A 14,186-nucleotide genomic window follows, 5' to 3' on the forward strand; every position below is an offset into this window, starting at 1 on the left:
TGCATCGAGTGTAACCACCATTTGTAGCCAGTTGGCAGGTTATAAAAAAAACACACACACACACACATACAAGGACGAACACTGAATTGAAGAAGAATATCCATGAGAATAAATAATAATCCCACAAGTACAGGACACACACACACACACACACACAGTGGAGGAGGCTGTGGAGAATGATGTGTGCGCGTTGCATCTGGTGAGTGCACGATACAAGCACCTTTGTGTGGTTCTCTTGAGACACCAGACCATTAAACAACTTGACACGACCTCGCGTCTGTTTCCGCTGCTAGCGTAGCACGTTAGCGTAGCACGTTAGCATGTGCGCGGGCGATGCTGGGCTCGGGCGGAGAGCACAGCTGAGCCTGCAGTGAGAGCATGAACAACACAGCAGAGAGATGGAGGAGCTGTCAATCAAGCTTCTCTCTGTGTGAGGATGACACTCAAAGCACCTTCTCAACTCGACCTGCAGAGCGTCCTGAACTCGCAGGTCGCATTCCAAGGGTCTTTTCACAAGGCCTTACGTGTGTGCCGCGGTGCTTCTTCACACACACACACACACACACACACACACACACACACACACACACACACACATGCAGCCCGCAGCACATGACCTTCTCTTCAAAGTGCTGATGTCCTGTTTCCTCTGAAGCCCTCAGCACTTAGCCAGCAGAGCTGTTTACCAACGTAAATCTGTCTTCTTGTGCCTCGTCTTCCTTTTCTGAAGGGTTCAGTAAAGCAGAGGTGTGTGGTGTGAGATGAAGGACCTCCATCCAGGCAGAAAGCCTTGCAGAGCAGATCCAGGGTCACTCTGACAGCGTTTGGTTCAGGGACCAAAAGGGACACGTTTTAAATATCACAATCTTAGGGCTTCAGGGAAAGTATTAATCAGTGAAGTCACAAATCATGAGTGTTAAATATGATCTGTTTGATCTTGAGAATGAGCTCCATACGTCATGTGACCTCATGGGTCCACACCTTCATCCTGTTCCTTCCACAGCAGCACGTCTCCTGGTCATGGACAGCTTTTCAGTCCATGGAAACAGCTTTGTGTCCTGCTAACTCATGCTAAACTAGCTGCTAACTCATGCTAAACTAGCTGCTAACTCATGCTAAGCTAGCCTGAGGGTTCTGCTCAGAGCCTCCGCCAGAGAGGTCGTGTGATAGGATCTGATGTCGAGAGGAAGTGAGTAAGGGTGTCTGTGTGTGTGTCTGTGTGTGTGTGTGTGTGTGTGTGTCTGTGTGTGTGTGTGTGTGTGGTCTGAATTTAGTGGCAGCTATCTGAGGTAAACAGCTGGTGATTGGAGGGGGTGCTTCCTGTTTTGGAGAGCTTCCCAGATGCTCATTCACTCTCTCACACACACACACACACACACACACACACACACACACACACACACACACACACACACACACACACTGTGACAGTGAGAACAGAATATAAAACCTCTCCTCGCTCTAATATACGACATGCCTCATCACGTCCCTAAATACTCACACCCCTCCCCCCCCCCCACACACACACACACACTTGAGCAGAAGCAGATGAATAAACAAAGACAAACACAATGACAGACCCCCAGAGTCCACCAAGGCAGCAGACACACACACACACACACACTGTGCCATTACAAAAGACGCTCATGTTCCCAAAAATCAGTATTTATCCATCACGTTGTTTCAGGGAGCCGCACAATGAGCGTCACACAACACAACACAACACGTGTGGACAACACAATGTGCAGCTTCTCCAGCCTGAAATCCAAAGGTCCATTTAGGGGCTGAAGGAATGCTGGAGCCACTGCAGAGCGACTGTTGTGTGTCTGTGCGTCACCCTTCAACACAACACCCTTTCTACACTACACTACACAGAGGCTCTGAATCAACTGGGAAAGAAAAAACTAAATGTGGATATGAATATAAATGAATACACTAAATAAGCCTTGATAAAAGATGACATGATTTATTATTCATGCGGACCAGAAACAGGTGTATTTCTAATGACCACATGAATCTCTGTGAAAGGATGAATGCTTTCATCCTAAAAAGCACCAACGAATCACTTTCTACTCTGAGGGTCACGTGACTTCACCCCACAGGTTCTCATGAACGTCCTCCGGGGAACCTTCAGAGGAAGGAAGTCAAACCCTCCTCGGGGGGTCCGTTACCGTGACGGCGTGACAGGAAGCCCCGCCTTCAAACATCACGAGGCGCCGCCGCAGAGTCAGTTCGTTCGTCTCTGCACCCGCTGTGACAGGCGGCCCGGCCGGTCTGTTGTTAGGGAGCATGCTCGTTAGCCATGACACACACACACACACACACACACACACAGTAGAAGAAGAAGCTGCGGCCCCTGTGGACCTATTAGTGTATCTCTGTGTCATCTATCCAGGCTTAAGTTCTCCATTGTTTGTGACACACCAGACACACGAACGCACACACACCTAGAGATGCTGAGATACAAGGATGTAGCCTCCCCCTTCACACACACACACACACACACACACACACATGTCAGTGGGCCGAGGAGCGATATCGCGCTGCAGAGGCACACGGCCTAATTAAAACACACTACCTTCTCGACAGGTGCCACACACACACGCAGCTACACACACATGCCAACGCACAGCAGAATCAGGAGGAGGGAGCAGGAGAGTGTGAAGGGGGCTGCTAACATGGCGGTGTGTGTCTGTGTGAGAGGTAAAGCAGGGGAGACAGCAGTAGGTAGCTGAGGGCCACGCCAGCTGGTGGAAGTGCCTGTTTGCTTAAATCACAACGTGTTGACGTGTGTGTGCGTGTGTGTGTGTGTGTGTGTGTGCGTGGGTGTGTGTGTGTGTGTGTGTGTGTGGGTGTGTGTGTGCGTGGGTGTGTGTGTGTGTGCGTGTGTGTGTGTGAGCAGATGGTGCGTGACGACGGTATTGCTCCCAGCAGCACAGCTGTCCGAGGCAGTGCAGCCCAGACACGCAACCGCACACACACACACACACACACACACACACACACACACACGCACCTCTTCATCAAGTTAAAAGACAGCCAGACACGCAGGCGCACAAACAAACGCACCCCTTGTTTGTTTGGAGGCTTCGCCCGTGGCGAGTTAGGAGAGAAAGGGGCCCAGAGGCTCCGCCCCCTCTGCGAGGTCAATGCGAGTCTCTCTGGGGTCATTTGGGGTCACGTGAGCCCCTGAACTTGGACACCTGAGGAAGGTTTAAATATTGCATTGTAAATAAGATCTGAGGAGGAGCCTGAAACACACAGTTTAGACGTATTCATCCTCCTGAAGACGTGAACCGATTCACACCTTTCTCTTCTCACACGCTTCAAACGTGTGCAACGTACACACACACACACACACACACACACACACACACACACACACACGCGTCAGAGTGCGAGTGGCAGTTGGAGCGGTGCAGCGAGCTCATCTGAAGAAGTGAGAGGCGTTCGGCGCTAACACTGTTAAGGAGGATTATTTACTCGCTCAATAACATTAAACACCTCACACCGACAAGATAAATACATCAGCAGGTATTAAACCACCAGCGTGCTGCCATGGAGGAGGAGGAGGAGGAAGAGGAAGAGGAGGAGGAGGAGGAGGAGGAGCCAGCTGGACAACCCTGATTAGGATGGTATTCATATTAAGGGTTTATTTGCTGCTGCCCACCTGCTCCCCTTTGATTCTCCACCCGACCTCCACCCGGAGGACGACTCAAAACCCGTCGGGATTTAAATTTTGAGGGACATTCCTCTTCAGCTGTGACCTTTGGACCCGTTCGGTACCTTTGGACCCGTTCGGTACCAGTTTAAACCAAACGAATCCACGTGGAACCCAATGTGTACCAGTGAGGAGGAGAGGGAGCGTTCTCTCTAATGCTCCTCCCAGCGGGAGAAGGGAGTCAAAAGTAATCTCGTTTTATCTGCCCCCCCCCCCCCCGTCTCTTCTCGGTGACAGCGCCGTCTCCTCACCTCCTCTGCTCTCACCTCCTCCTCTCCTTTAATCTCCTCTCCTCTCATATCCTCCTCTCCTCTAATCTCCCCTCAACTCTTCACCTCTCTCCTCCACTTTCATCTCCCTGCCCTTTTCCTCCTCCTCTTCTCTCCTATCTTCTCCTCTTGGAGGGTTTGTTAATGAGGTAAATATATATATATATATATATATGGAGTCAGACAGGAAGGGAAGCAGAGATGTAATAAGAACCAGAGCGGGGGTGAAAAATAAGAGCGAGATAGAGGAATAAGTGAGGCAGAGAGAGAGGGAGAAGGTGGCCGTTGGGTTTTTCATAATTGGCTGTCTGTGAATCAGAGAGGGCGACTACGTCCTTCTGCCTCCACTCACTCTCACACATACACACACACACACACACACACACACACACACACACACACACACACACACACACACACACACACACACACACACACACACACACACACACACACACACACACACACACACACACACACACTCACACACTCTCAAAGAGATCACATTTCCTCCCCTCCCCTGACATGACATGAAACCAGGCTGTGGAGCCTCAGAGGAACATTCGCGTGGTCTCCCGTCTCCTCGGCTGAAGATCACACCGCCGCTTCGCTCTGATCCGCCTAATTAACGCCGCTAACGACTCCTCCAGACGCCGTCCGCCTGCTAACCTGCGTCGTATATTGCGAGTGGCTTATTGATGGAGAGCATCACCACCGGGGGGGGGGGGGCAGTGTGCAGGTCGACCCCCCCTCGGGTACAATGGGAGGAGGTTTTTAGCTAATTACCGCACAAAAATCTGATTTATTATGAAAAGATATATTTTTTTAATGTTCATAACGCTAGCTGTCAAATTCTTCTTTCACTTTGTTTATCGTGCATTTCGTCTCTGCATTGGCAAAGTAAATGCTATGCCCCCCCCCCTCAGCTGACAAAGCTGCGTTACCATGGAGACCACACCATCAAACTGCCCCAATAAATACAAACTAATTAATGGCAGAAAAACAAGTTCAGCCGCTAAAAAGATGAAAGCAGTGTGAGACCACACGGCTGTACGATCGAGCTAAGCTAACGCTAATCACTGAGGTGCTAGCATACTCGGCTAATGTTAGCTTGGCACGGCTTTAAGTATACAAACATTTATTTATGTTTCATGTCAAAAGCAAAATTGCATTTGAGCCGCAACATGATAACGTGAGACACGTTACATTCTTACTAAATGATGTAAACTCTTGAGTTTTAAAGTTACAGATGTCAGATAAGAGAGGTTTATTTTAAGCAATAAAAACAAAATTAGCCCATAATAATGGAATTAGCTTACAGCTAATAATGTATTATTTACATCCAATAAGGTTGCAGACGTACAGCTCGCAGTGAATAACGATAAGTCTTACGAGGCCCTTTAAATGGAATGAAAGCACTTTAAATCCCACTCGTTAATAATAAATGTGTAATTTACAATAATGCATTAGTTTGGGTTTTCTTACATTGTAGAGAAACGTGATTAAATAAGATCATGTAAAAACACAGGGGGGTGGAAACAGCAACCAAACTGCAGGACTTTAATAAAAAGGTCTTCATATTCCCTCGTGTAAGTAAAGCTCCTCCTGTCTGCAAGGCCCAATTAAAGGGCACACGCTGCCTCCTGGGATTCAGGAGGGGGGGGGGGGGGGGGTGTTTGGGTCACTGGTTCTGACCCCATCACACAAACCAACCCTCCTTCCTCGTCCCCATTTTGTTTGTTTCTGACTTCCGAGTGAATTAAAGGGTTGAACGAAAAGCGATCGATGAAAAAAGGAAACAAAAGCGAAACAAAAACAACTCCCAGCCCCCCAGGCAGTGAGCGAGAGTCTGACAGGGTGGAGCGGGTGGAGCGGGTGGAGCGGGTGGGGCTCTGTGGTCAGACAGAGTCGTAGAGATGCCGTCGGGTCCTTGAGCCGAGTGGTGTCTGCGGGTGGAGCGCATACTGCGGTGGATGTGAGCTATAATAAACCCGACCGACACCACCAGCTTCCTCTGGATAAAACTGCACTTCCTGTTTTTGTAGAAATGGTGTATTTTGTTTTTTTGTTTGTAAGTTTAAGAGTTTGAACCTGGCGAGGGAGTCTGAACACTGCGTTCTCTGTACTGACCACCAGGGGGCGACTCCTCTGATCCCGTAGAAGTCCATGACAGAGTCGATCAATCACTATGATAACCATGAAGGGACGATTTAGGGCGGGGCCTACTGCGATTGACAGGTCACTCTTCCGCATTTCCAAATATGGTCCACGTGGAAACCGAACTCGAAGGCCGTGATGACCACAAACCGTACAGACTCTGGTGTCTCCCGCGGCGGAGGGGTGCGCTCCATTCACGGGGAGACGAGCACGGTCTGCATTTACAGCCCAGCGACCATCCGCCGACGCCGCTGAGACGCAGTGAGTCACCGCGAAGCCTCCTGAAATACGACCATTAATGATTCACACTGCTGAGGAGCAAGGAAGAGACACTCACCGGATGCAGCACTCATTGTGGGATTGTGGACCCACGGCCCGGGCTTTCCTCGTGGGGTTTCTAATCAAACCCATTTGAGAGCTGCTGTTCGATGATTCAAAGAAGGAGGAGATGCTCTTCTTCCCCCACAGGAGAAGAAAGCCGGGGGGGGGGGCTTCTCTTCTGATGCTGTGAAGCAGCATCTCTACCTCCGACTGTTCTCCCTCTTCCACCTTCAGTGGTTCCTCCTCCGCCCTGCAGGCTAGATTGTGCGTGTGGTGGAATTGTTGCCCACCGACTCCCTCGTGCAACACAAAACGCACACAAGCGCTCCCTCCATTTTGGGCCCGTTGCCTGAAACGGAGCCGCGTGGACGCAGATCTCTGTAATCGATCCCCTCGCCGCCGTAAACCACAGTTTTATTCCCTCCACATCGACGTCGTGTTCCTCCCTGCAGGGTTCAACACGCCGCCCCCCCCCCCCCCCCCCCCACACACACACATAATACCTTCCTGCCCCGAGGCGGAGGCATCGATCGCGGCGAGCAGAGCGCAGAGTTTCGATTTACACATTCAGAGGTTTGTCGGCGGCCGCCTCGTTAGCAGCAAAACGCTCATAATTTACAGCACGGACGGCTGAAACAACACAGGGCGCTGAGGAGGAAGAGGAAGAGGAAGAGGAAGAGGAGGCGTGAACAGCGGGACGCTGCTTTATTGCTTTGTGTTTCTTTTCTCTCGTTGGCGGCAGGGAGGCAGCTTTGTTTTCCCGCCTCTCGGCAGGTGAGTGGCCAGGTGTTTCATTAAAGCTCTCGTGAAGCCTGCAGAACGATAACAAATTAATAATAAGGTGCTTCTAAACACGCACACACACACACACACACACGCACACACACACGCACACACACACACACGCACACACACACACACACACACACAGGACAGAAGAAGGCAGGTAATGAAGTAATAAATAAGCCTCTCATCGCTCATCATTCACTTAGAAACCAAGTTCATACTGAAGCAGGAAAAAAGACAAAGGAGGAGGAGAAGGTGTAAGAGGAGGTGGAGGTGGAGGAGGAGGGGGAGGGGGAGGAGGAGGAGGAGGTGGAGGTGGAGGTGGAGGAGGAGGAGGGGGAGGAGGTCTGGTTTGAAGAAGAGCAACAAAATATGCCTTAAGCTTCAGGCGAGAAACATCTTCTCTCTTTAAATTCCTTCCTAGAATCTCATGAGGGTTTCAGGTGAGTGAAAGAGCTCCTTCATCTTCCACGACACATCGTGAGAGTCACATGACAGTCGGAGCTTTGGCTCCGCCCCGGTCACCGAGGTGGGGGTCCAGGTTTCATTCAGCGCAGACGAGGTCCGACTCAGAGCGTGAGGAACGTGGCCCCGGGTCCATGTGATGAGGAAGAGAATCGCTGCCATGTGCTCGCTTCCTATTTTTAAACGACATGCGGCGTTCTCACCAACGACAACTGCCTCACCACGCACACAGGAAGGAGCACAGACCCCCCCCCCCCTCCGCCAACCCCCCCCCCCCCTCTGGTTAATTCAGGGTTCACAGACAAAGACGGAGCGAGATGCAGCTGAGGTTCCTCTCACACACAGAGAGGAGACCTCGTGTTAATCTGCCAGGGGGAGGGGGGGGGGGGGGTAGGGGGGGGGGCAGCGGAGACGCTCCTGGGAGGCCATTAGCTTCAGGACTGTTCAGCGCTGCGTTTGCATTAAGCTGCTCGGGGACGGGGATTAACAGCCACGGTACATCGGATCCGGGCCTCGTCACCTTTGGCGTCTTTTGGAAAGCGGAACAAAGGGGTTGAGATGCAGGAGATGGTTTTAATAACAGACCTCACTCACTTATGAATAAAAGCTAATCCGCTTCTCAGAGCTCGACCTCTGGGTCCATCCATCCACCGGAGTATTTAGAGTCAGATGCGTTGGGTTGTTGGTGTGAATTTGAAAGGTCTAATTGGTTAAAAGGTTTAATTTTGGGTGGGACGGACTGCAGGTTAGAAGCAACTTTCCATGTCACTGAATCACCTGAATAACAAGAGCAGGGAAACCTAAACGCCGCCTCGGTAGAACCATTGTGTGGAAGCCGTGACCCCACCGAGGACGCCCCCCACGGCGCTTAGTGAAGGCCACCCCGAGGAGCATTCTGGGTATTCATGCAGCGTGTGTGTGTGTGTGTGTGTGCAGCAGGGAAATAAAGAGCGTCAGCGTCTCTTTTATCCGAGGCTCAGAAGCCGCTTCGTCTGCACCAGCTCTCCTCACTCGCCCCCCCCCCCCACCCCCCCCAAAGGGAAGGAGAGACGAGGACATGCAGAGGGACAAGGGGACTGGCGGCGAAGCGACCAATCAGAGGCCTCCTTGGCTTGAGGGGGGGCGGAGCCAGGAGGAAGAACTTTTATTCCCACTCCTCAACTCGCTGCCTTGTGATCAGGGTCCTTGACCCTTGGTGTGGTTTCTCTCCACATGAATCCATGATGAAGCCCCCAAACATCAGTTATTGGAGGATTTGTTTGTGTCCCTTTACAGACTAAATGTTTCAGAAGATTGTCTGTGGGAAAAGATATTTTTGTTTGGACGCTTGTATTTCATCAAAATTACATAATCCTCTGTGGATTAAGATGATTTTCAGAAACACTACTTTTCATCATCAGATATGAAAACAAATCACAGCGAACAGGAGGAAAACCAGCGTTTCTAAAGCTCCCAGGAATAAAACATCATAAAATACAAGGCAGATAGAAAGAAACCAATCTAAGGGCTCCGAACAGTGGACAGAACACGACTAAATGTCCTCTATATTTCGATGTGTCCTCTATCCTTCTAGTGGACAGAACACGACTACGTGTCCTCTATCCTTCTAGTGGACAAAACACGACTACGTGTCCTCTATCCTTCTAGTGATGCTACACAGGTAACCCCCCCCCCCCGACACCCAGTTGCTCAGGGTAGTGGACTTGTTTAGAGGGAATTAGCGCTGCGTAGCCTCCAGCTAGCGGAGGTGGACGATCGATGCTACAGAGGCGTCTGTGCAGGTCACAGACAGCGATTAAGTGTCCCCCTCGATTAATGCGGAGACACTTTGTCCACGAGGGGAGACGCGAATGCCATTCGTCGGATTATTTATTGCCACTTCATACGTTTTTGCTTTTACTTGATATAACACCAAACGCCGCTGGATCAAAGCTTGTGTCTCTCTGTGCAGGGAAGGATTTACAAACCCATCTGACAGCTGCACATTAGTCCTCAGGATGCTTCTGCTGAGCCCTGATTGCACCTGACACTCCGTCTGCAGGAGCCCCGCGTGGTGCTGAAGTCGACCCACCGGGCCGCCTGGACCCACCGGGCCGCCGGTTATATCAGGGAGCATCACGCTGTCTGTGTGTGTGTGTGTGTCTGTGTGTGTGTTGAGGGGGGGACAGAGTGTCTCGAGGTAAGAAGAGAAGCTGTTTCCCTTCCAGCAGAACGTGACCCGATCTCCACTCCTCCCTCGTGTCCCCTCGGTCCGGTTCTTCTTGGTCCATGTTCCTCGTGAGCTGATGTTAGTGATGGAAAACAGACAAACTGACGTCCTCATGACTGATTTGGATCCACATAGAATCACACAAAGCGACCTTAGCTAGCTGATGGATCCGTCTCCTTTTCTTCAGGGGGGGGGGGGGGGGCGATATTGCTAGAATTACATCACAAAGAAAATCTTTATCAAATAAGCAGGATACCAAAGATTTGTATTGATTGGTTAGACCAAATCTCAGATTGATTAATTTAGTTGTTGTAATACTCATTCTGGCCACAAGAGGCTGTAGCGCACCTCCACCTGCTTGCTTTTCCAGGTGCTAACATCTGCACCTTGTGTTTGCAGAAGTTACTCATTGGCAAGTAAACACGTCTCCTTCTGCACTGATGCATGATGGGACATCACATCAAACAAAGCTTTAAATACCAGTAACTCGTGTTGGTGCAGCCTGAAGTAGCAAACGTTAGCATTCGTGCTCTGATTGACAGATGGAGCCTTTCACATTCAGAGCACTTCAATGCTAACGTTTGCTGATCATCACTCAACACAAAGTGGGACTGAGGCTTTGGCCAAAAGGTGGAGGGAAGTCGTGTCAGAGCGCGTCAGTCCGTCCAACGACGCGCTCCAATTAAAAACCACATGTCAAAGTGCTCGTAGCACAAGAAGGGAAGTGGAGAGGAGCCCTTTGTTAATCCTATACGGGGATTTAAGCTTCCATTTAGAGTAAATACAACCAACAGTGTAACATGTCGGCTGACAAGGAGGGGGGGAGGCAGGGGGCTGTTATCTCTCCTCCAACACCTCCTCCCTTCTCTGTCCTGTCCCTCGCTCTATTAACCCGAAGAATTTGCATGGACAGATGAGACCAGAGAGAGAGAGAGAGAGAGAGAGAGAGAGAGAGAGAGAGAGAGAGAGAGAGAGAGATAATGACACGACAGTCGGGATCCTGACAGAATCATTTCCTCTTCCTCTTTCTCCCAAACACACACACACACACACACACACACACACACACACACACACACACACACACACACACACAGGGGTGTGTGATGAGGCTGTCGTGCCAGTGGATCTCTCTGTTGTAACTTTTATTTCTCCCTCACAAACACTCACTTCTCTTTGGTCGTAATCCAGCCGGCGATCACGAAGGAATCTTTTGATCAGATTGAATATAATCTGGGGTCAAAGGTCAGAGGGAATCTGACGTCATCTTTGTTTGTAGTTGGTTTTATTTGGTGTTTAGTGTTTCTTTTCTACTACTTGTGTTCATATATGTTGCGTGTTGAGTTTCCTGGTTTTCCCACCAGAGCACTGGAGTGAAATCACATTAATCTCATCTAATTAAATCTCATCTATGCTCCGAGGTTCTGGGACGCAGACGGACTCCAGTGAATCTCCATGTGGAACCAAATGGGATTAAATGATGCACTTGTGTCTGGATGGGATTAGTTTTACATTAAAAGCATTAGTGCTAAAGTAGCCTCGGACGTTTTAATGAGAAATAAGAAACAAACTCCCCTTTAATCGAGGAGCATTGAGCCGCTTACATTTCCAATTTAGTTTAGATGATTCGTTTGCTTTTTTTTTTGTGAGGAAAATGGTGGAGCATTTGGAGTGAAACGGACCATAAAGCAGGTGATGCTTTGGGGGCGGGGCCTCCTCGGGACAGGAAGTCGCTTCGTGGACATCGGCAGGCGGAGACGGCGAGCTGTGTGGGTTCATATGTTCCATGGGTGTGTGTGTGTGTGTGTGTGTCCCGATGAGCGAGTTCATTCCGTCGTGTTGAAAGCTGCTGTCTGATGATCTGATTCCTCTGTTTGTTTACCTGGCGTTTCATTGGTTAATGAGTCTCGTGATGTCATCGATGTTCATTCATGTGTTTGATGTGATGATCTGCTTCCTCTAATGAGAGAACGCTGCTCAACAAACACACAGCAGCTCCCACTGCACTACGTGTGTGTGTGTCTCTGTGTGTGCGTGTGTGTGTGTGTATTTTATATTTTGAGTATAAAATTACAGATTTGGGGGAAACAGAAGTGATTTTTGTACTTGGTCTTAAAGAAGCTTTCACTTGAGGAGCATTAAATCCGTCTGTAAGATGACGTCGAGGCAGACGACTCAGTATCTAGTTCTTCTCCCACTGTCTGTACAACACTTGGTAAGTAACACACACACACAGACACACACACACACACACACACACAGACACACTAACAGGGATCAGCCACTATTGATGGTTTCTTGGCTCCAGCTCACACAGACACACTAACAGGGATCAGCCACTATTGATGGTTTCTTGGCTCCAGCTGAATTTAAATACGACCTGAGGGCCAGACGGCGGAGGAGGAAGAGGAAGAACAAGAGGAGGAACTCGGGGAATAGAGAGGGGGGGGGGGGGAGTGAGGGGGGGGGGGGTGGGGGGGGGGGGACTGTCTCGACGTGAAGAGGATCAGTGGCGCTCAACATATGACTCACACACACACACACACACACACACAGACACGAGGCAGAAGTGATCGTTCTCGTGGTGACAGGGTGGTTGACAGGCACTTACACCAGCCAATCAATGGAGACCGATCAATATCTGACTGGGCCAATCGATGGCTGCCAACCTCACACACGCACAGACACACACGCGCACACGCTCGTACGCACACTACCGTCTCACAGTCCTCCTTAGACATCAATATCACACTAGAGTGTGAAAAAGGAGCCACGTTTCACATCGGCTTCATCGGCTGTGGACACACATGTGATGGCGGCCATGTTGGACATCGTTGGACATCGTTGGACATCGTTGGACATCGTTGGACATCGTTGACCGTGACACGCTCCGGTTTGTCAGTGAGTGGAGGTCTTTCATTTGACCCTCCATCAGCATTGACCTTCTTCCTTCAATCAGCCCGCTGTGCGTCCACAGCCCAGGTTTCATCCCCCCCGCTGGGCGCCCTGCTGCGATCGCACCGTCTCTTTAAGTTTCACCACCGGCGCCTGGAAACATCCGAGGGATTAAAAACGCCGCCTGTAATCCGCCCGTGTGATTCTCACGGTGTAACACAAGGCAAAACAAAGCTTTTCAGCCGAAGAGAAGGAGCTTTTTGATGTTTCCTCCTTCAGCTTCAGAGACCAGACGGAGGTCATTCATCAGTGGAGCAGGTAATCGAATGAAGGAGCATCACGAGGGGAACAAACTCATCCTGATCAGAGGGTTGTTTTTGCACGGTGTGTGCGTGTGTGTGTGTGTGTGTGTGTTTTAGTGGTTCGTGATGTGTAAAGCGCGAGGACGTCTCAGCGTGGGAGGCGCCGCAGCCAAAGCAGCGATGAGCGTTTGGCTGCATGTTCGGATTCCTGCAAACATGACTAAGTGGTCGACTTAGTGTGAAAGAGGCCAGCGCACAAACACACACACACACGCACACACAAACACACACACACACACACACACACACACACACAGGCGAGGTCGTAGACTGACTGCGTGATCTAGTTAGTGATGAGCGTTCAAGGATCACTGGACCACAATGCAATGAAATAATTAGTAACCAACTCAGTGCCCCCCCTCACTTTGCAGCCTGTCAGCTTGCCAGCGGTTACCAGGGCGATGCCTGCATTTTGGAGCAGTGACAACAAAGCGCTGGAGCGGCATCACGCGGTTTAACCTCCTCCCACCGAGTTTATAATCAACACAAATAAAAATGCAGTCATGTGTTTCCTCATCAATGCAATTATGGGCTTTTTTTAATGCAAACAACAATCGATGACAATTACAAAGTAGAAGGACAACATCTAACAACCTGGAGGAAGTTCCCCTGTTCAGAGACAGTAGAGAGCCAAAGTGGACACACGCACACACACACACACACACACACACACACACACACACACACACACACACACACACACACACACTATCAGGCTCTGCATAAGGCAATTATCTCTCCTCTCAGCAGCTCATCTCTTCTCCTGCAGCTCTCTCTCTCTCCCCCCTAATCTCTACTTGACTTCTCCCCCCCCCTTCCCTCCTTATCTCCTCATCTTCATCCCCTAAGCCATCTACTACGTCTCCTTCCTCTCCTCCTCCTCCTCCTCCTCCTCGACTCGGTGGTGCATCTCATTTTGTGAGTCGCACACATCCGACACTTTTGAAGATTAGTGTCACAATCCCCAAAACACACCTGTGCACGAGAGGCTTTGTGCAGAC

At 50.2% G+C, this 14,186-nt stretch overlaps 1 protein-coding gene across 2 annotated transcripts in view; it reads right to left on the reverse strand.

Annotated features, from left to right (window-relative positions):
• galnt14 (UDP-N-acetyl-alpha-D-galactosamine:polypeptide N-acetylgalactosaminyltransferase 14 (GalNAc-T14)) overlaps positions 1-14,186 on the reverse strand; it is a 61,504-nt gene that overhangs the window by 34,666 nt on the left and 12,652 nt on the right. Inside the window, exon 1 of one of the 2 annotated variants that reach the window (XM_037449691.2) lies at positions 6,485-6,900. The exons of the other annotated variant lie outside the window; for it this stretch is intronic. Coding sequence (XP_037305588.2) covers positions 6,485-6,666 — 182 coding nt within the window. The 5' untranslated portion in view covers positions 6,667-6,900. Of the gene's footprint in view, positions 1-6,484; positions 6,901-14,186 lie in introns of those variants that run through there. 2 annotated transcript variants of the gene reach the window in all.

Source organism: Pungitius pungitius, chromosome 20 (assembly GCF_949316345.1).
Source record: "Pungitius pungitius chromosome 20, fPunPun2.1, whole genome shotgun sequence".
NCBI classification, from domain to species: Eukaryota; Metazoa; Chordata; class Actinopteri; order Perciformes; family Gasterosteidae; genus Pungitius; species Pungitius pungitius.